The sequence below is a fragment of the Mastigoproctus giganteus genome, chromosome 7, assembly GCF_048544385.1.
Source record: "Mastigoproctus giganteus isolate SK-2022 chromosome 7, ASM4854438v1, whole genome shotgun sequence".
NCBI classification, from domain to species: domain Eukaryota; kingdom Metazoa; phylum Arthropoda; class Arachnida; order Uropygi; family Thelyphonidae; genus Mastigoproctus; species Mastigoproctus giganteus.
In genome coordinates, this window is record NC_143581.1 from 231,347,476 (window position 1) to 231,368,418 (window position 20,943).

General features: G+C 38.9%; 1 protein-coding gene across 2 annotated transcripts in view; it reads right to left on the minus strand.

Annotated features, from left to right (window-relative positions):
* LOC150083766 (QRFP-like peptide receptor) overlaps positions 1-20,546 on the minus strand; it is a 292,940-nt gene extending 272,394 nt beyond the window's left edge. For both annotated transcript variants that reach the window (XM_090378209.1, XM_090378210.1), the window contains exon 1: positions 19,965-20,546. In XM_090378209.1, coding sequence (XP_090234335.1) covers positions 19,965-20,310 — 346 coding nt within the window. In that variant the 5' untranslated portion in view covers positions 20,311-20,546. The remainder of the gene's footprint in view (positions 1-19,964) is intronic.
* Positions 20,547-20,943: the final 397 nt, after the last annotated feature.

Genomic DNA, 20,943 nt, shown 5'->3' on the forward strand with positions numbered 1-20,943 from the left:
TGCATTTCTCTAGGGCAAATTGCATCCTGATGTCAGTGCTGCACGCTTCGCTGATCGAGCTTCGCTGAATCAGCTGGATCATGACATTGGAGATGATTCTCGATTGCGACATAGAGTTTGATGTCATCCATGTACCTCAGGTGAGAGAGGTTGAATAGGTTCTTCCTCCCTTTTTTAGGGTATATCCATTTCTGTTATTGAGTATGGTGGACAGTGGGTTGAATGCTAGACAGTACCGTAGTGGGCTCAGGGCATCTCCTTGGAAGATTCCTCTTCTGATGGGTATTGGTCTGGTCGTGATGTTCTCGATTTTGATGGTGGCCCTCCATTTTGCCATGATTGCTTCTAGGAAACTTGTCAGTGTCGGGTTGACTTTGTAGGTCTTCAGTGTCTCTATTAATCAGCTAAGGCGCACGGAAGCAAAGGCGTTGCAGTAGTTGATGTAGGCCGTATACAGGTTGTGGTGCTTCTTGTAGGCTTGCGCCATCACTGCTCGGCCATGATTTTCTGGCTCTGCAAGTAGGCTGATATCTTCTTAGTTGTGCAGCTGGTCAGGATCTTATGCATTGTTAGGAAACAGGTGATTTGCCAGTACTTTGCTGCGTTTGTCGTGTCTTTGTCATGGTTGCTTTTAGGAAGTGTGTCAATACGTGTAGGTGATTCCTTGAATCAGAGACTCTGAGATTGTGTTAGGATACATTATTATCTGGGCGAACTTCTCTGCTATATGGCTGTGTGCAGTTGAACTTCTTGTGCCAGTAATTATGGATGTTATCTATTCCTGGTGTTCGCCAGTTGTGGGACTTCCTGATTGACTGTTATAAATCTTCCTCCCGAATCGCTGATTCTGTCATCTCTTCTACGTTTATGGTTTTCTTCCTTTCTAGATCTATCCAGGGGGAACGGCCGTTATGACTAACGTCGCAGTTGCACAGGTTTGCCCAGAACTCCTCTAGTATCTCCTGTTTGGCGTAGTCCTTTGCCTTCCTTCTCCTCTTGTTTGATTTTCCTGTAAAAGTCTCTCTGGTTTTCGTGAAATATCCTGTTGTCTGTTTTCATCTGGGCACTCTTCCCGTAATATAGAAGCCTCTTGCTGAGTGCCAGGAGTTTCTGCTTGAGGATGTCAAAGTATTCTTCGATTCTCTGATTATAGGTCTCGTATTTGCTGTGGGTATTATTTTTCTTGAGGATGGCCTACACTTTTCTGATCAACTTCTTACGCCGTTGGTACTGGGTCAGTTCATTTGGCTTATCTTCACTCTTATATCTTCTGTCTTCTGTTGAAGCCTTCTTTCCCAGGCTGGTGGTTCCTTGCCCTTGCGTTTTGTGTTATATTGGTCCCTGGTTTCCTTTCTGTCAATCCTGGTGCCTACTACAGCGGCACAGTAAATGGCTGTGTGGATGGTATCTAGTGTTGCCTCTTTATTGTTGAGATAATCTAGTATTATTCAGTTATTTAGGTGGTCTGTGATTTGCAACAGGATTTTGTTGGGTCTCTGCTTCGGTACGGTGTGGGTCTTCGTGGGGTACATTCGAATTATGCTAGGGCTTTCTTCCACTCTTCTTCTGGTTCCGTATTCGTTGTTGTTTTTAGTTCGTTGCTCACATTCTGCTTGATTTTTTTCCATTATTGCAGGAAGTATCAGGTTCTTCTTGATTATTATTATAAAAAAACCCTTTCTCCTTTATGGAATTTTTTCCGTCCCGTGCCGGTACTGGTATCCAGTGCATGGGGAGGTTGGTTGTGTCTGCTTACTTTTATTATTACTGTTACTGTTGGTCGTGAAACTCTTGCTGTCCTACAGGTGTTCAGGATTGCGGCAATCTGCAGTTCCATGTTAGTGTTCTCTGGAAGGCCTATTATTGCTAGGTTCTTATGGAGGCTCTTTAGCACCATGCCCGTGATTGGCGCAATAACCGTCTATTATTATTATTATTAGTTTATTTTTCCATAAAACTGCTGACCACCCCAGGACGGCTATGTGCCAGAACGATGTGTTATTTACAGACTGAGGTACGAGGTGCCACTTGTACAATGGATTACAAGTAGAGTACATGCGAGTTCGACCGGAATGTTTACAAAATTTTACTTATAAATAAAAGGTTGAAATAATATACAAAAGTTTGAAATTATACATATACAGTAGTCTTAAGTTATACAAAATTATTTGTAGTAAGGCATTATTGGTTAGGTGCAAGTGTTCATCATATTTATCAACTGATAACAGTTCTCTAGGGTTTTCTTTCTGTATAGCTTATCTTTGCAAAATTTATCTGGATGATGCCTAATTTGTTGATGATCTGAAGGCTATTGGCAGGAAACATGTCTCTCAGAGAATTATATATATAAATACATTGACGCATAAATTCCTTATTCAATTTAACTTTTTACTTCCTTGTGGCGGCTGCACGTGTTTTTGGCGCAAGGTACATATGCCAAGCCATTTAATTTTTAGTTAAAATAATTACTTAAAATAATTCATCCCATTTTAGTTTACTCGCCCTCGAATCGAATTGAATTCCACTTAAAAGCGCCCATATTTTTATTAAAATTTCTCACTTCCATTTGCTTCAATTCCCAGTTCGATTTACATCTTGTAAGTACAGTAACTTGACTAAACCGTAATTTTGTCTACCGGTGTGTTCACCATTTTATCTGTTATGTGTTAGTCTATCTTTTTGTAAATCACAATAATTTAGTTTTGAATATTGCGTTTTATATTAACGTTTATTATTAATTTTATTGTTATTATTATTATTAGAAATTTATCATTTTAATAAATTAAATATTTATTGACTTAATTTATTTAAATGAACTGAAGCTAATTCAACTTATTAACTTTTTCTAATTTTTAGGTCTTCGGTCTTTTGTGACATAGACCAGGCATTATTCGGTAGGTGTTTTCATTTATCCATTTTTTCCATTTGTTAATATTCTTTGTCACCATGCTATTTACTCCATGCATTTCTGAAAATTGGATGTATCATTTCCAAGGAATTGAAAGCGTAAGCCATGCGCACTTAGGCTTTCAATTTCAGTTACACAACTTGTCGAAAATTGAGGGAAAATTTATCATATAGTTTATTTCTGTATCAGAAGCCGAGGTGTGTGTATGATATTAACATTGGCTTTTTCAGTAGCTTCTGGAGAAGTGTTCACTTTATACAAAACAATATTGCATTGATTCATTATGAAGACTGACAAAACAGTGACGTTCCATTGTGGTTGTGAGTTTAATGACGAATATGTTTGAGAGAGGTCAGAAATTGCCACGTATCCAAATATGATCCAGTTCGAGTGCGATCTATGCTGATGAGTGGTAGGATGGTAAGAGGCAGTACATTCTACGTCAACCTTCACACAGCGATGACAACACTCAGAGAGGTTCTAAAGCACTCAAGGTCTAATTGAGGGTAGTTAGCATTACCCTGTACGGAACAGCACTTCACCGAAGTAGAGTTCAAGTGTGTGAAATATCTTGGCGAAAGCAGTCGAAGAGAGAACAAAGAATGAAAAGAGAGGATAATACTCTTAATAATAATAGATGCACTTAGTAGAAAGCCATAACATAATTTTTAATTTTTTTTTACTAAAATGCTTTCAGTATCATCTACTACATCAACACCGTGGTAAAATTTCGTGCATAGGACGTTTATCCCACTTTTCATTTTAGCAGAAGCTGTTTCTAAGAAGGCTCATAAATGTCAAGAGGAAACTGTACATTCTTACACTTGATTACTGTCTTTATAATTTCGATAGACTTACTAGGAAAGCCATATGATACGAAGTTCTACTAAGCTTGACTTATTTTGGCAAATCCGTGTCTGCGCGCCCTCGTGTATATGTGTTAAAATTGTAGACTTAAAAGGGATGTGATCCTGACCTCATAATTCCGAGAACCATGTAGGAGATTCTGGTGTCTTGGAGGACGATTAGCAGTGGAAGAGAAAAATCAAAGCTTACTGATTGGAAGAAATGACTCTCATGATAGCTGAACTGGCCGAATGAAAATAACTCAGGTCGTCGTAAGTAAAATTTCCTAGCGCTTCTTATATTGTTCATTAGCCTCCTGAGGTTGTGCCATGAAGCGACAGTGTTTCTTGCTGTTTGCTGTGTCGTTGCTCTATCCCCCAGTCAAATGAAAACCAATCGAGGCATTTAAGGGACACATCCGCATCGAACTGCTGCACTACCTAATCGTATTTGACTCTCTGCGTCACTTAAGGTCTTTCTTATTCCCAACCAAACGAAGCTTTATCGCAAATGTAAACAAACTAAAATGATTTATTCCAGGAATAAAGAAAGGATGCATGTGAATATCCACTTACCCTTGAGATTATGTGAACCCATTCTCCAAGAAGGCCTATTTCACTGGGACCTGGTCTTCCGGTTTTCCACGTATCCGCTTGCTTTGCATAGCTGTTTCAATTTATAACGCAAACAGAACTTCTAATCTCCCTCGATCTTTTGCATTAGATTTTTTACACAGCTATTGACTTACACTTCGGGAGGACGAATCAATAGGCTCCCAACGTATATAGATCATCTGAGAGTATCTGTATCAATAGGTTAACATAAAAGATACAATCTGCTTCAAAAAATAACTGATTCCACGTCTTTCTCGCAGCTGCTAAAGCGCGAAATTTTTGTGACTACCTTTCAGACTACGTAAATAGTTAAGAGGGGTTTTTTATTTTATTTTATTTTTTTTTTGTCTTTCTCCCTTTTCCTTGCATCGGCTTTGAATCGTCTGTGAGCATTTGATGCGATTTTTAGACACGAAAAATCTTAAGGGTTTTATTATTGGAAAGGAACCGCCCACTACTATAAATTAGTTTCGTACAAAGAGAGATAGCGAACAAAACTGACCCCTGAATATTTAGGATTGATAATCGCTAATCAAGGTGTACGGCGTTAAGTACTCTTTTTGTTCATTTATTCTATACCAGAACATTAAATAGACTTCTTCTTCTTCTTCTTCTGTTTATTATTATATGGCAGGTTCAAAGTTCTTTTTGTTTTCCTTTAGTTCCAGAGGATTAGAACTAAATGAAATATGAAACTCATATTTCATTTTTGATGGCGATCTAAACGTGAAATATTATTGAACCTAGTTTAATACCGTGTACGGGATAGACGTTGAGAGGATATTTGCTCACGTTAGGCTGGAATTTCTATTGATTGTTATTTTCAAGAAATACATGCGAAAGAAGGCCCTTTCAAAGAATAGAAATATTCATGAGTTTGGAGTTGAATTGGGAATGGATGTTGACTAGTTGAAGCACGTGTTCCGAGTGGTTTGGACGAGGGAGACGAAACTACAGATGTCATTTCGGAAGAGAAGTTCCTATGGAAATACCTACAGAGAAGACATTCAGCAGAAAGGGAACGTGTGTGGTGTGTAGTTGAGAGAAAGAGAGAGTTTAAGTGAGCAATATCATCGGAATTGCCAACTTGTCGAATCTTATACGAGAGGATAAAGAATTACTATATTTAAAAATATGCTTGCATACACCGCATATGCTCCTATTTTAAATTCTTGTTTACACTTCGTGCAGAAAAATTCATGCTTTTTCCTATTGTGTCTTGCGCCTTACGTGTTAAATGCCGACTTCTCCGTTTTTGTTTCCTGTTGTTCTTGTTCTTTCTCTTTTTTTCAAATTGGTTATTTTATTAAGTTATACATTCAGTTGAATGTATAACTTAATAAAATAAAATATTCAGTTTCTGATGCGGCTGCACTATATTTATACATTCAGTTGAATTATTTCTTTCAACTCATGAACTCATCCATTTCGTAGCCGAAGTTTGGTCTGTTTTGTCACTCAAAGTTTCGGTAATTTAACTGCACCGAAGTGTTTTGGGTTTGTTATTCGTTTCGCCTTCTATAAACCATGGATAAAAATTCATTCAGCAATGGAAAAGAAATAAGAAATCGGGCTTCAAAAATTTCATCTGAATGGTATGAAACACCGTTAAAAATTTCGAAAAATGTTGGCAGTGTTTCAGAGAAAAAGCTTGTGTACTTGATTCATGAACCTTAAGGATGAGTAGGGATCAAACTTTCTGTAAATTTTGCAAATAAGTTTATGGCCTCCTTAGTCAAGCGCGAGGGTATCGCTATGATGACTACTAAATATAATGTTTTTGTATTCTCTCTCTCTCTCTCTCTCTCTCTCTCTCTCTCTCTCTCTCTCTCTCTCTCTTGTGAGCCCCTTTGATCTTACGTAGACATTCCGGAGTATAAAAATAAAATTTATTTATTTATTTTTTTATTTAATTAAGGTTGATAACATTTTATAATAGTCCTAGACTTCAAGAGAGATGCGATTATAAATCTTTATCCATTTATTTATTATCATACTAAACAGGAATTAAATCCAACATAAAATGTATGAAAGAGACAAAGGCAATTCATGAAGACGGTAAATACAGAATAACAAATAAAATCTAAATTGTAAAGCTTAATATAAAGATGAAATTAAAATAAAGAAATATAAAATAGTAACACCACCCTAAATAATAAAATTTGTTGTATAACAGACATTTCGATTAACAGAGTGATAAAATGAAACTATGCAGAAAAAGAAAGTTGAACTTGATAAATGAATTTATCGCCATTAAATATGTATTGTGGTTTAGAAAGCGAAGTGTTGTTCATGATGAGGTTATTTTTGGTTTGTTTTTCCCTAGAGAAATTAAAGCTATGAGGCGTCAGTGTTTGTATTGTTTGTAAATTGCCTGTACATTAATTGGTTGCTTTGCCTGTTTTGCTAACTGAAAACCTCTGGTGTTCTTTGTGGGGGCCGATGCAACTCTTGATCGAACCGACTAACTCGGTCACTTGTGAAAAAAGCCATTAATTCTTCGTCTTGACCAGATTTGAACGCAGGCATTTTCCAATATGGACGGTCTGTGACCTTAAGGTTTTCTTTTTCTTTTTATTTTAATTTTTTTATTATTTTTTTTTTTATTAAGTTTAAGGTAACTTCCATTCTTTTCAAAGGATTTCTCACGTTGTACCAGCATTTCACAAGTGTTTAGCACTGTCTTTAGAATTACAGTCAGAAGGCTTCTAATTACTGTTACTGTCGTAAAGAAAATTAATAGTAAGACTTCCTTAATGTGAGTAACTCACCTCTAATATCTGCTAACAAATTCTTGTGAAAATATTGAAAAGGAAGAGAACGATGAAACTGGGGAAGTAGAAAAAGGCGGAGCCTATTCGATATTGATTTAAAAACGTGCTTCAGAATTATAACAGCAGAACCAAAATTAAAAGACAAAATCAAAGCACCGGTTCATAATGAACAAAAGGAAAGAGAATAAAATAAGAAAAAATAATTAAGCGTGGAGCGGCACGAAATGAACTACTCTTCGAAGACCACCGAGAAATCGGTAGTAGTTACAAACATGGAATGAGTGACGAAAATGGAATAATTAATCAATTAATTAATAGTAGTTACCTTGTTAATCAATTAATTAATAGTAGTTACCTTGTTAATCAATTAATTAATAGTAGTTACCTTGTTAATCAATTAATTAATCATTAATAGTTACTGTGTTAATCAATTAATTAATCAATAGTAGTTACCTTGATTAAGATACCTGATAGATAGCGGAGAATTCCAAGGAAGAAACGGAGGGAATCTGCCATTTAATGTGTCTGTCTTCTAACTTAATCTTGGATATTTCAGGGTCTTGGTTATTCCATGGCTCGTATTTCGTATTTAAGTTAGATTTTGTATTTTCGGATTTCGGTTTTGTGATGTGAACTGTGCATATGTGTCAAGAAATCCATTTGGCTCATCTCATTTTGAAAGCTATAATTATGATAATAAGTGCCCTTGTAATGTAAGTATGTGGAGCCAGCGTATCTCCGTTCCGACACGTCCAAAGCGAACTTCCAACACTTCGATATTATCATAACTGTAGAGATTCCAAACGAGATGGGCCAAATGAAAATATCGAAAATATGTACATAGCTCACATCACAAACCGAATCATCAGTTAGGATATTGTTGTTGTTTTAGGGTTTTAGGAGCATCAGCGACTAAGACCATATTGCGTGTGTTCTGAGATCGATTTTCTGTTTGCTGGATGAAAAACCGAGTTTCCGGAAGGGAAAACCATGGTACCCTCGCCTGAGACCGACTAACTCAGCCACGTTGCGAAAAAAGGCCCATAAAAATTCCTCACGTTATCACGAACTCAGGTCTTTCCCACCCGGTGTAGGGAGGATGGCCATTCTTCCAACTGTGCTACCCACGCGGGCGCAGTTAAGACAGTACAATCCAAGTGGACAGTGATTAATCAATGTAGCAGAATCGCAAGCGCGCCCACGCACACACACACACACACACACACACACACACCAGAAAATATATGTGGTCCGTTACAAAAACCGTTGAAATGTGCAGAACCCAGAAGGCAATCAAGGAAGATAGATGAAGCAAATTTTGCGTGAAGCTATGGAATAAATACACTGTTTAAAATTGATTGATTGGGATTAGCAACTCTGAACCATTAGACGAGTGGTTACTGACCCGAGAAGGACACGAGGAGTAAATGAACATAAGCTGGAAGATTTGTAGCGAAACGAGGTTGTTTGTCAAGTGGTAATGATTGAGTGTATTTTCGAATGCTTAATGGCTCTGGCCTTGATTAGACTTGCCACAGTCGAATGTGCGAGTGTATCTGATATTGAAAAAAGAGACGGTCTATCCGGAGACTTTACTGCAATTTGTCCTTCTGCAGTCATAGTTGGGTGACCTTGCGCCCGGCTAGCACTGCACGTTGCTTTCATCTGTATTAATGTACATGTCATCCTAGTGATGTCTGCCACGACAATTTAGTTCTTTTGCTTCTTGTCACTCATTTGAAGAGGTCTAGGTTCAATTCCCGTATATGACTGGAGGACCCTTCGATCGAAGCTACAGTTAGCCCAGCTCAGATAAGAGAGACAAGAGGAAGTGGTGGTTTATCGTCTTCAGTTATTTCGTGTTTTTGAGCCTGTACAAGATTCAAATCTGGCCGTGAACACACACACACACACACACACACACACACACACACACACACACACACACACACACACACACACACACACACACACACACGGGCGCGCGCGCGCTTGTGTGTACATAATACACAACGACACAGTATGGTTTTAGGCGGTGACTCGCCCAAATCCCTAAAACAACATGTTGGTTGGGCACAATATTCAGTAAATACTTGATCTTATTTCGACCTCTGCACACCTGAATTTCCTGTTGGAGTTGATATATATCTGTTGATGAATCAGTAAAGGGAATATTGCTCCATATAAGAAGCAGCAATTTACATGCCCGCTGTCGTTTACCAAGAGAGTCATGTGATGTTTTTGGTTAGTTCCGCAAAATCATTGCAATATTCTGATCGATTTTCATGAAGTGTATTTTTTGCACGATAGTATGGATTAGTTGCTCATGGAACATGCTGTTCGAGTATATAAATTGGACTGAAATGAATCATCTTCGAAAGTACCTGGACTTCAGGCACTTTTGCCTAGAAGTCCAGATACTTTTCTGCATGAATTTATGTTTTTAATTTTCTGTCTGTAATTGGGTGTATTCTTCGGCCGGTTTTTCATTCGGGAAACCGACAGTTTCTCTGGGAGAGAGAAAAAAAAAAAACATACAGCTCTCTCCTGAGAGCAACTAACTTAGCCACGCTTGTGAAAATCCTATAAAAACTTCAGCTTACTGCATCACTACAAAAATCCATGAGGATTTCAGTGTGCGATCGCGTGAGCATCCAGTTCACTACAAATCTTTTCGATCGATCTCATCTAAAATTCTCCATAGCTTTGCGAGTAGAGGATAGCGGTTAACAAACTGTTCTAGCCATTCATTATTGAGTCTGGGCAGCCAGCAGAGGGCAGTACTGCTCAATTCCGATTAAAGGGGATATAGGAGGTATTAATTTCCGTTTCCGAATGCCGAGCCAATAATTGATAATCTGCGCATTGTGCGATGGCACCTGAACTCGGTGGGAATCAGTAATAGACTTCTTAATGATCCACCTGGCTAAAGTCATTCCCTTCTGTTTGTTGCATTGATTTATGGGACACCCTTTGAAGATTGCACTGTACTCCAGCTGTAGTTTTTCTAAGGTGTTTAAAGATGATTGAAATTTCACATTAGCCTCTTCCCATGATTTGACTCTACCTACAGCACGTATTTCATAGAAACTTTATGTGTGAAGAAATCTTTCCCTTTTTCGAGTGTGAAATATGAAACATTGATGCAAGATACAGACTTGTTGGCCCTTTCTCTTATGATTGTTTAGTCTCTTTAATTGGAATTTTACATACAATATGTTGTCAAAAGTATTATGATACCATACGAAAATCACATGATAAATAAAACATCGCCTCTCTAATGATATACAAGTGTTTTAGAGTAGTGCATGAAAATGAAGTGCACAATAGTTTGCTTATTTCAAGAAAAATACCACGCAATGTTGTGGCTCAACGAGTTAAATACGGTGATGGAAGTGTAATGGTGCGATACCCACTTCCGTCATTGTCTATAGTGATCTTGCCGACGACGAAAGTATTACTCACCGGTGTTTAGTTTCTTTATATATCGAAGAAAACGTTGCTGCATTGGAGTCCAACCTCTTTTTTTTTTTTTTTTTTTTTTTAATTAGGGAGCTAAAACAGATAAAATGCTGAAGGTCACAGGTTGTATGGATTTTAGCGAGTGAACCGTTGAAGACCTCTCGCTTACTACTAATTACGCATTTTTCGAAATAGAATTAAATTTTTGTTATTAACGGTTACATTTACAGTTTATTTTTTTTTAATATTTATTAAAAAATATGAAAATCCAACAATAATTGCATAACATTAATTATATTCTCATTTTATTGTTATAATAATAATATTGTTAAATTCATAATAACTCAAAAATTCAAATATTACTAAAATGATATTTTTGATAACTAATTTAAAACTAATTTATGACACATTAGTTTTAAACTCAGAGTTATGCTTCTCGAGTTTAAACAGACAGTCAAATTTTGGTAATTAAAATTCGCAGAAACGTTATTAGTGGCAACTGTTCAAAGGATAGTTGTCACTGATACGTTTCTGATTCTGCTTCCTGGGTCGAGCGCGATTTCAATCGTAAAAAGTCACAAATATCACTCATCTGCCACTTTGTTTGAGTTGTCCAATCACTCATGGTTTCTTGTAAGGGCCCTATTTGATTTCCTCTCTTCTATTTTCTATTCTAATCCTAGGAAATTCATTTTCCTATTTCTTAGCTTTATTTGCCATGGATTTCTCGTATTCAACTCTAACCTGCCGTATCCGATCGATATTTATGTTACAAATATGCTTATAATCATCTTATGAATCAGTGTCTCTTGGTAGGTTTAACTCTCCCATGTTTTTATTTATTGTCCTTAAATATTCTGCCTCTCTTCTCGTCCATTCTATGATGCTAGGATACTCTGATGTAGGAGACATCATAGTATTAGGATACTTTCTAGGATACTATTATGTAGTCACAAAGGAACTGGATGCAAAGAATAATTTTGATATCATGTATTTGGATCTTAGAAAGGCCTTTGATACTGTTGCACGTGGAAGACTGCCGCACAAATTGGAGCAGTGTGGCATTGGAGGCAAATTGTTGCTATAGATAAAGGGATGATTGAGTGGGAGAAGACAGAGAGTGGTAATCAATGGACACTGCTCTTCGTGGACTAATGTTATTAGTGGAGACCCTCAGGTTTCAGTGTTGGGTCCATTGTTGTTTTTTGTATTTATAAATGATATTGATGATGGTATATCAGGCTTAATGACCAAGTTTGCAGACGATACGAAGGTTGGCAGGATTGTTAATGATACTAATGACAGTACCCTGCTGCAACAGGATCTAGAAAAGTTGAGCAGATGGGCTGAGAGGTGCAAATGAAGTTTAACATTGACAAATGAAGTTTAACATTGACAAATGTAAAGTACTACATATGGGAAGCAGTAATCCCAGAGTAACGTATCAACTCTGTGGTACCACACTGACAGTGGTAGAGAATTAAAAGGACCTGGGGTTAATTGTGCAGGCAGATATGAAGTTTTCTAAGCAGTGTAGACGGTCTGCAAGAGTAGCTCATGGTGTCTTGTCAATGATATATAGGAATTTTTCTAACAGGGATAAGGAGGTGATTATCCCCTTGTATAAGGCAGTGGTCAGGCCACACCTTGAGTACTGTATACAGGTCTGGAGGCCTCAGTTGGAGAAGGATGTAGAGCTGTTGGAACGAGTACAGAGAAGGACAACAAAATTAGTGAATGGAACAAAGGGTTGCTCTTACGAAGAAAGGCTTAGGTTTTGCAAATTACAGTGTCTGGAGACTAGGCACCTGCGAGGTGATCTGATTGAGGTGTATAAATCCTTGAATGGTTTGAGTATGCTCAATGCTTAAAGGGATTCTTCCTCTTGCTCAGAATAATCGCCTGAGAGGGCATAAATTCAAATTGAGGAAATACGGTTGTAGGATAGATCTGCGGAAGTTTTTCTTTAGCCAGCGGGTGGTTGATTGCTGGAATAAACTTCCATCTGTCGTTGTAGAAGTTGATAGCTTAAATAGATTCAAGGCTGAACTTGACAAACGTGCGGAGCGATTGGATGGGTGAAATAAAGGGTTTTTTTTTTTTTTTGGCTGATGCTATATAAACATGCTCTCTTGCATCACGTGCCTTTGCTAATGCTAATTCTGATATCGTTCTTTTTTGATACGTCTCCGCTGGAGTGAATGCGTTAGTGGCTTTCGGGATAAACGTTAAATACATTCCATAATGCATTCGTATCTGATAGCATACAAGTAGTACCTCCAATCAATAGGTCGATTGTTGTTTGAAGTAATTCTCTCCTTTCTGAATCGGCTCCTATTTTTACCACCTAAATTAACTTGAACCCTGCTCGTTTGATGACATTGTTCTAACTTACACTGCACATATCCAGTGTGAAGTGATATAAACTTGTTCTTCTCTGGGAAGAGTCTGGTCGCTTGCAGGCATCTGTTGATTAGAAGATGACTCCCCCTCCTTCTTATCCCTCTGTACCCACTACAGTATATTCATCCTAATGAAAGTCTTCGTCCCTTATGCCTAGATGGCACCATATTATAATTATCCATACAGTATGACTTACGTGATCCGATGCCCAAATTCGTTCGTTTTGTTTTCAAAATTCGTGCCATTACTGTATACCTAGGAAAATTCTTTTACTTCATTATTTTTTATTGCTCTGATACATCGCTTATAAGTGTTTAAGCGAGTTTTTTCTTGTGGTCTGGGTCTGCTTTTAATCTGTGAATCTCTTTCATTACCTTTTACTTGAATATATTAATTTGAAGTTGTACACAAGTTCTCTAATTGGAAGGGCGGGTATAACTTCAGTTCCTTTCAGTAACTTGAATTTTTCCGGTGACTTCCGTAACATCCCAATTAACGGTTTCCCTGTATCTTTAAAGCCTGCTCCGTGGCATTAGCCAGAGTTGAGTTTTTACATTTCTTCTGTTCAAATGTATTTCATCTTTATTAAACAAGTCTCTTCTACTAACTGTGGCATGGTGAGAAAAGATTTTTCCCAAAAAGCCTTTCAGAATTCTTCAATTCTTGAATTAATCTGTAAGATTTTCGTCATGTAATCTTTCCTGTTTTGTGTGGACAGAACTACATATAAATTACATTCTGGCCGAACTGATGGTATTTTTTCAATCCTTATTCATTCACCAAATTGTCAGTTAGTGTCTTTAGATCTCACATGAATAATAACACTGTAATATAATTCTCTGTATATTCCCTTTAAAACTTGCCTGTAACTTATTTCTTACATCATCGGTTTTCGCTTCAAGCAGATATATTCTGATTCGGGTTCACCTATTATTATTATTCAGTTTATTAAATTTGATTTCACCCCCCTGTACAGCTGGTTGGCTAGAAGGGTGTACATAGAATTATAAAAACATATTTAGAAGTGTTTGACAATGCACTTGACTGAAGTTGGTATAGTTTAAATATATATATTAACATGAGGGAGATAACTTAGGTTTGAACATCTATACACAGGAAAATTAAGTTTGCAGTATGAATTCACTCTATTAAAAAGACAGCCAAAGTCTTCAAGTACAGGAGTTCCTGAACGTATGGGTCCATAGATGACATGTTATGGACTGGTAGATTGAGTGACAGGATTCACTTTAGGCAAAGGCTTCGATGCAAGTCTTCCAGGATATTCTTCCTATTTCTTGTCATCCAATAATTTGTTGGGGTCAATTTGCAGATGGTTGAAATGTTCAATAATATTTGCTGGAAACATGTTATTGTCAAGGTTGGTAAAAGTCGACCTATAACGTCGATTATGTTGCTCTCTAGGATGTATACCTGATGCTGAGATGATTTCTTGCACGCTGGGGGAATCTATCATTTTAATCAGTAGTTTGGCAAGAGTGATGAAGTTTTTTTCCAGAATTTTGAGTTTCCATGGTTTCATATTCATGTTTGCATGTAATATAGATCTAGAGATGGTGAATGGGTTACCATGGATCCTGTATCTTTACTGCAAACGAAAAAAAAAAAAAAAAACTCTTACAATGGAGTTTCATAATAAACATTCATCCTTTTGAAACAGAGCAGTCCACAGTTGGCCACCGCAGACAATTAGGCCCGTATCATCTGGCAACTTAGTGTACACTTGAATCCCTGGCGAGTCAGTAGTCTCCTTTCGGTCTGCGGCGTCCACTTGGTTCCTCAGTGATCCAGTCTGATTCAGCAATGAATGCGATGAACCGAAACCAAAACTAATGCTTTAGTTTCAGTTCACCGCTCTCCGTACATTTGGGCAGAATTACAGAGAAAAATACAAACACACACACAATGGGCAAAAATATATGCACCTTTATTCAGTATCGAATCGGGCCGCGTTTCGAATAACAGCAATTGTGCGGCGCGGCGCGGCACGGATACTATAAAGTGTTTTAGTACGTTTTGGTCTAATTGTATCCAGCAAAATATCGCGTAGCTTCGAAAAACTTGAAGGGAAGAGGACTTCGTTGCCGAATAGCTTTCTCTCCACCATATCCCACGCATTCTCAACAGGACTGAGATCAGATGAATGTGGGGGCCAGGGTACATGATGAAAATCCGTGTCGTGTTCTCTCAACCATTCTTGCACGATTCTGGCACGATGATTTGTTGCATTGGCATCCATAAACTGGCCATCGCCTTCGGGATAAAAGTGTAACACTGAAGGGTGCAGTTGATCTGATACAAAATTTAGGTACTACCTAGATGACATTCGACCTTCCACCGATATCAACGGAACCAGTCCATGCCAACAAAACATTCCCGTAACATGATACCAGCTTCATATTCTAGGGTTGGCTTAACAACGCAAGCAGGATCCATCGCTTCGTGAAGTTCTCTCCACTCTACCTACCATCAGTTCAAAACAAAGTTTATCGGGATTCTTCTGACCATATGAGCTTCTTCCATTGTTCCACTGTTCAATCACGACGTTCTGAGCACCAGTGAAAGTGGATTTTTTCGTTTTTCTCTGAAACAAGTGGCTTCCGAATAGGGAGTCAACTTACAGTACTCAATTTCTTCAATTCCCTGGGCTTGGTTGAATTCAGGTGTTATTTGCTGCACACTAGATACCCTATTTTTCCTTACATTCCTTAGAGTACGACTTAGTATTTTTTTTTTTTTTTTGCTCTTGCCCTATTGTTTTTCTGCCACGTTAACGCCTCTGAGATGCGGAAGACCCACTTGACTGAGCCTCCACCCCCTCACATGTACCCCAAATAACTCGCCGAAAATCCCCATGTACTATCCCTCAAGATACACCCGATAAAAATAGTACAAAGGGAGAGGTGCATCAGCCAGCCTCAAATGAATGCCACTAACGGAAAAATAGTTTCGACGACAAGATTACGAGATATCAAGGATGCAACAACGCAAACGTCTGCACACATGACTCCCAGTCGAAGATGTATCGAGTCGCAAACCGAGATGGCGATGAACCCTCATGCTACCATAAACGCCGGGCATCCACAGCTATCGGAAGAAAAAGACGCGGAGCAGCCAGCCCAAATACATGCGATACTCGACATCTTTAAAGCATCTTTGATCCAAACTACATTGAAAAGAAAATGAAGGAATTGTGCTGCCCTGCTTACGATGATTGTAGGCTCAAATTTTTTACTGAAATCCAGGATAACCCTCTTAACCATGAAACATACCTGCTTCAGAATGAAACAACGTACAAAGCTTTAACAAGTTACGCACAAGCTGTCTTTACCATCAGACGGGCAAAGTTTGCTGAACTTACAGCTGCTCAGAACAACGACCTTCAAGTGCAGACACAAACTGGGGTCGGATAGCATTTTCACAACTGATAAAAGAGTAAGACTGAAGGTTAAAATACTATGCTGGCATCATGGTTGGCACTCCTTGAAAAGCTGACTCTCAGAGAGTGCTTGGCCTTTGGCACTCGCACAGTGGCTCCTGCCCCTGTGACTTTTGATCCCTCTACCCATCCCCTATTTCTCCTTACTCGGGTGGACTGCCTTCTCTATCTGTCCACTTTAGCTTGTTCCTCATATTCAGACCTCCTTCCTCTTGTTCCCCAGGCCTTCTCTTCTTTTTCTTTTTTTTTTTTTTTTTTTTTTTTTAACTTGGTTTTTAACCCTGGCGGAGACCAGCCAGAGAATAAAGGGCAGCCTGGCTACCTCCTAGCGGTGTGTGCGGGCAACGTGAGCTTCCACCAGGGGCCCCGCGGCCATATGCCAGGACACCCAACAGAACCTAACGCAATATGTCATATACAACAGACAACACTTTTCTGGCATTTACAGTAGTTCTGTATTTCTTCACAGTGTACATATGGCGCAGATGTGAGAAATCACAGGTGGCGCCTGACCCTTGCACTATGCACACTATGCACCACCTCCCATCCCTCTCAGAGCAGCAACAGCTGTCCTGAATGTCTTAAACTTCATTCCTCAACGCACATACCTAATGAATGGTCAAAATATAAACGTGCACCCGAGCAGCATTCAAGGTTCCTCTTCAAACCTTTCCGATCATACAGATCGCCAGTTAGAAGGAAAGGAAATCCCCATTGAAACTCAGCTTAAGTCTAGTCAATCGAATCTAACCAAAACACCACGCATGCAGCATACTCATGCAGTTCAGAAAGATGCTACGCAATTGCAGCCGCCCAATAACTCATCCATTGATCAGCCCAAACGGAATATACCACCTGCCCAAACCGCAGGGCCTCAGCTCCCCACCCAGACGAAGAGCAAGCCGATCTTATGTAATAGGAACATCCACCACTTCACAGCTCCAAGCAATAAGCACTACGAGAAAAGGCGAAAAGCAGCATATACGTCTTTCGACGTTCCTCTCAGATCACGGCTGATCAAATCGCGACAGCCTTGAGAGATGAGTGGCAACTTTACGTCGCAGTGGAACAACTCCCAGCCAAACACCTGAGCTATGCCTCTTTCAAGCTCGAATGCGACGCCAGTATCACAACGTCAAAAGTCCATCTATATGGCCAATTGAAACAATCATACAGGAGAGCAACACCCCATAATGACACGCTGGGAAACGCAAGGACCCCCCCAGAATCAAAGACAGCTGAGTCGCCTATAGCCACAGCAGCGATAAATCCAGCTAAATGGTAGATGCTTCAGTACACGCTCACCTGATACTTTCCAACCCGAGTTGTCTCCCTGTAGGGGACCACCTCTGGAAAGACTACCTCAAAACATAATCCACCAAACTGATATGCTTACTACCAGGATCACATTAAAGGGAACAGCCCGTAATCGAGAGAACCAATCGACGAGAGTCCGGACAATTAAAAGAATCCCTTTGACCCCCATGGGCACACTACTGTATCAGAACATCCGAAGTTTAAGGAATAAAATTTAAACCATGGACAAAATTTTTTTATCGAAAAGTTTGATATGCTTTGCCTCACCGAGACTTGGCTACAACCTAGTGAGCATTACATTGCCGCTACGACTCCAAGTAGCCATAGCTCTGTATTCACATCCAGAAATAAATGGAGGGGAGGAGGAACGTCACTATTCTACAATCAAGCCATTCTCACTCTATGATGTGCTAAAAATCGTCAGATGTGCTAAAAATATTGTAGTATTTTTAGCACACAATACTAATTTTAATAGATTGAAGAATTTTTTAAAATTTCCTACGCTGCAGTTTATAATATCGAACTAAAAAAAAAAACAAAACACCTATTTGGTTACAAATACCCCCCAGAAAACCGGTTGATCTGCTAGCTCAAATTGAACTTGTGAGCTTAGAAAATGCGACCTAATACTAGAACAACACAAAAGAATCTTAGGCTAGAATTTAATAGCAAGACGTTTAAGAAAATAAAAAGTAATGTTTAACCAAATATGTATTAATAATTCTAATGTAGCGGAAGATTTTATTTTTAATTTTACTTTTGATACATTTTGATTCTATGTACTCCTAAAGTAAATAATCTTGAAGAACCGCTTTCATCAATAAAATCTCAAACATCTTGTGTGTCCTATAAGGAGACCGGCATCTACAACAGGTAATAATCCTCAATGCGAGAGGATTTTTAGAAAGGATGTTTAAATTTTGTGACCTCTTCCACAAACTTCGAATTATTTTATTTCCAGTGCGTCCCTTATTTTCACGAGTGTGGAATTTGTTCGGTGTGATTCCGCCCACCCAGCGGCGGGTATGCCACTATTGAAAGCTTAGCTCCGAATAGATTTCAAGTCGTATAGAAGGGTTTTGACAGTTTCCTCATGCTCACGATTGGATCAGCTATTCCCTGACGTACACTAAACCTTTAGGACAGTACTGGGGGTTATAAAGCCATGGAAGTTCGCTCTTGCAATGAAAACTATAGACCGTATCGCAACAAATAAAGGTATTTATTCGGGCAGCCAACCTGTCTGATGATAAAAGTGAACGAAGTTTTTGTCAGCTCGATCTTTAAGACAGCCGAACTGCGGAGCAGCGCGTGGTTGTATTCATTGCGCCAACTTTGTCATTCGCGTTCTGAATGCGAGACAGCGAAGTAAATCAACCGTTGGTGCGTTGTAAACTATCAAAATAAATTGGCGGGTGTCATCTTCATAGGGCATACACAAAATCTTTGCCTCTTTCAGTACTATCCTTGCTCGAAGTATTGCCCTGTACTACTTGCCTTTCCACCCACTTCGTTTTAAATGCAATCATTGATTACGTTCTAAATAAGCCCCTACACTCCCAGACTGGGAAGAAATCAATTCCCTCAAATTGGCTCACGCATTTGGCCTTTCCTTTTGTGATGTTAATGATCTGTCTTCTTTGAGTCAGTGGGATCGTGTACAAATGTGATTAAGGCTTAAGTCTTACAGGAAGCTGTCGGTTAGTAAGACTACCCAATTTGTGTGCTAAGCTATTGCCTCTCTTATCAGACACGGGTGCTGTTTCCTTCCTTTACAGTTACTGATTAATGAAGGTCGTTAGAGAATAATGACAATATATCGTGCATAGTTTTTTTCCTCAAAATATACTTCAGGATTACAGAGAAGTGCTTAATCAACAGTTTCAGATCTCATTTAAACAATATCCATAGTAAATACAAAGTTCCATTTCAAACTGTAAAATTTGTTTATTTACAACTAAAATTGCCAACTACTAGCAAGGAGGAAAATCTGCTTAAAATGAGATTTTAGGCATAACTAACGTTTTCCGATTTGAAATAAGAAAATATTCTTGATTGCAAATATGTAAAGTTTGTTAAACTGCGCAGCATCCATACTTCACCAAAATGCAGCATATGTTTACGGAATTGATCAATATGCGAACCTCTACAATAAAGAGTAATAAGAAATCGGACTCACTTACTTTGTAAAAAGGCATTAATCTTGCACATGAAGGCTCCAAGAATGTAGTAGTTTGTGATGTTGTAGAGAAGATGAACCCACATGCAGCAGAGACAAATCATCATGTCTGCGATAGCCAGATTGACCACGTAAAAGTTGATGGTCGTCCTCATGGAGCGATTGAGGGCCACTGTTAGAATCACAGTGGTGTTTCCAATGAGAGCCGCCACTATTATGACCACGTAGAAAACAATCTTGACGTAATCCTCAGCGTACAATGTCCGGAATGCATTCATGTCGTTGCTGTAATTATAGTGGGATGCATTAAAAGTAGGGATGCTGTAGTTCTTGCAGTGTGTCTCTGCCATCTCTTCTTGGATACTTTTCTAACTTCGTTGGATAAATAAAAAGTGCCCTACATTCCAGCTGTGGTGTTAGGGAGATGATGGATAAAACCTTTTCCGATTTTCTTTGGGTACTCCGTTTTGGGTTGGAATGGAATTCTTGAAGCTCCTTCCAGACGTCGTACTGTTGAACTACAGTAAGCTCTCCTCTCGTGCCTCCTCTCTCTCTCACTTGTCCCGCGACACATCTGTTTCCTTCTCTCGCGGAGCAGAGCCGTCTGTATCAGTTTTCGCGCAGTCGCGTTCGTCGCACGCAGGAACTAACAGGTCAAGTAGTCTTCATTGTGGTGTTGTGTTGTTATCGGGCTTCTTCAGCCAGCGAGATAGGCCTATCAACCCGAGGATCACATTCTGTATCGAAGCTGCTACCTTTTGCAATCCTCACGAAAAGAGAAATCTTTTCAGAGGCTAATGAAAGGATAGATAAAATATTTTATGGTAAACTCCCATTAAAAGTGTTTGGCTACCCGTAGGTGGCGTAGTTGGCGAAGTTCCCTTGCGGGACGATCAGCATAACAGGTCATCTACAATGATTATTGCCTAAAATACCGTTGAAACTGAGCCCCTAACAATGTTCAGTTAAAAAAAAACAGAAGA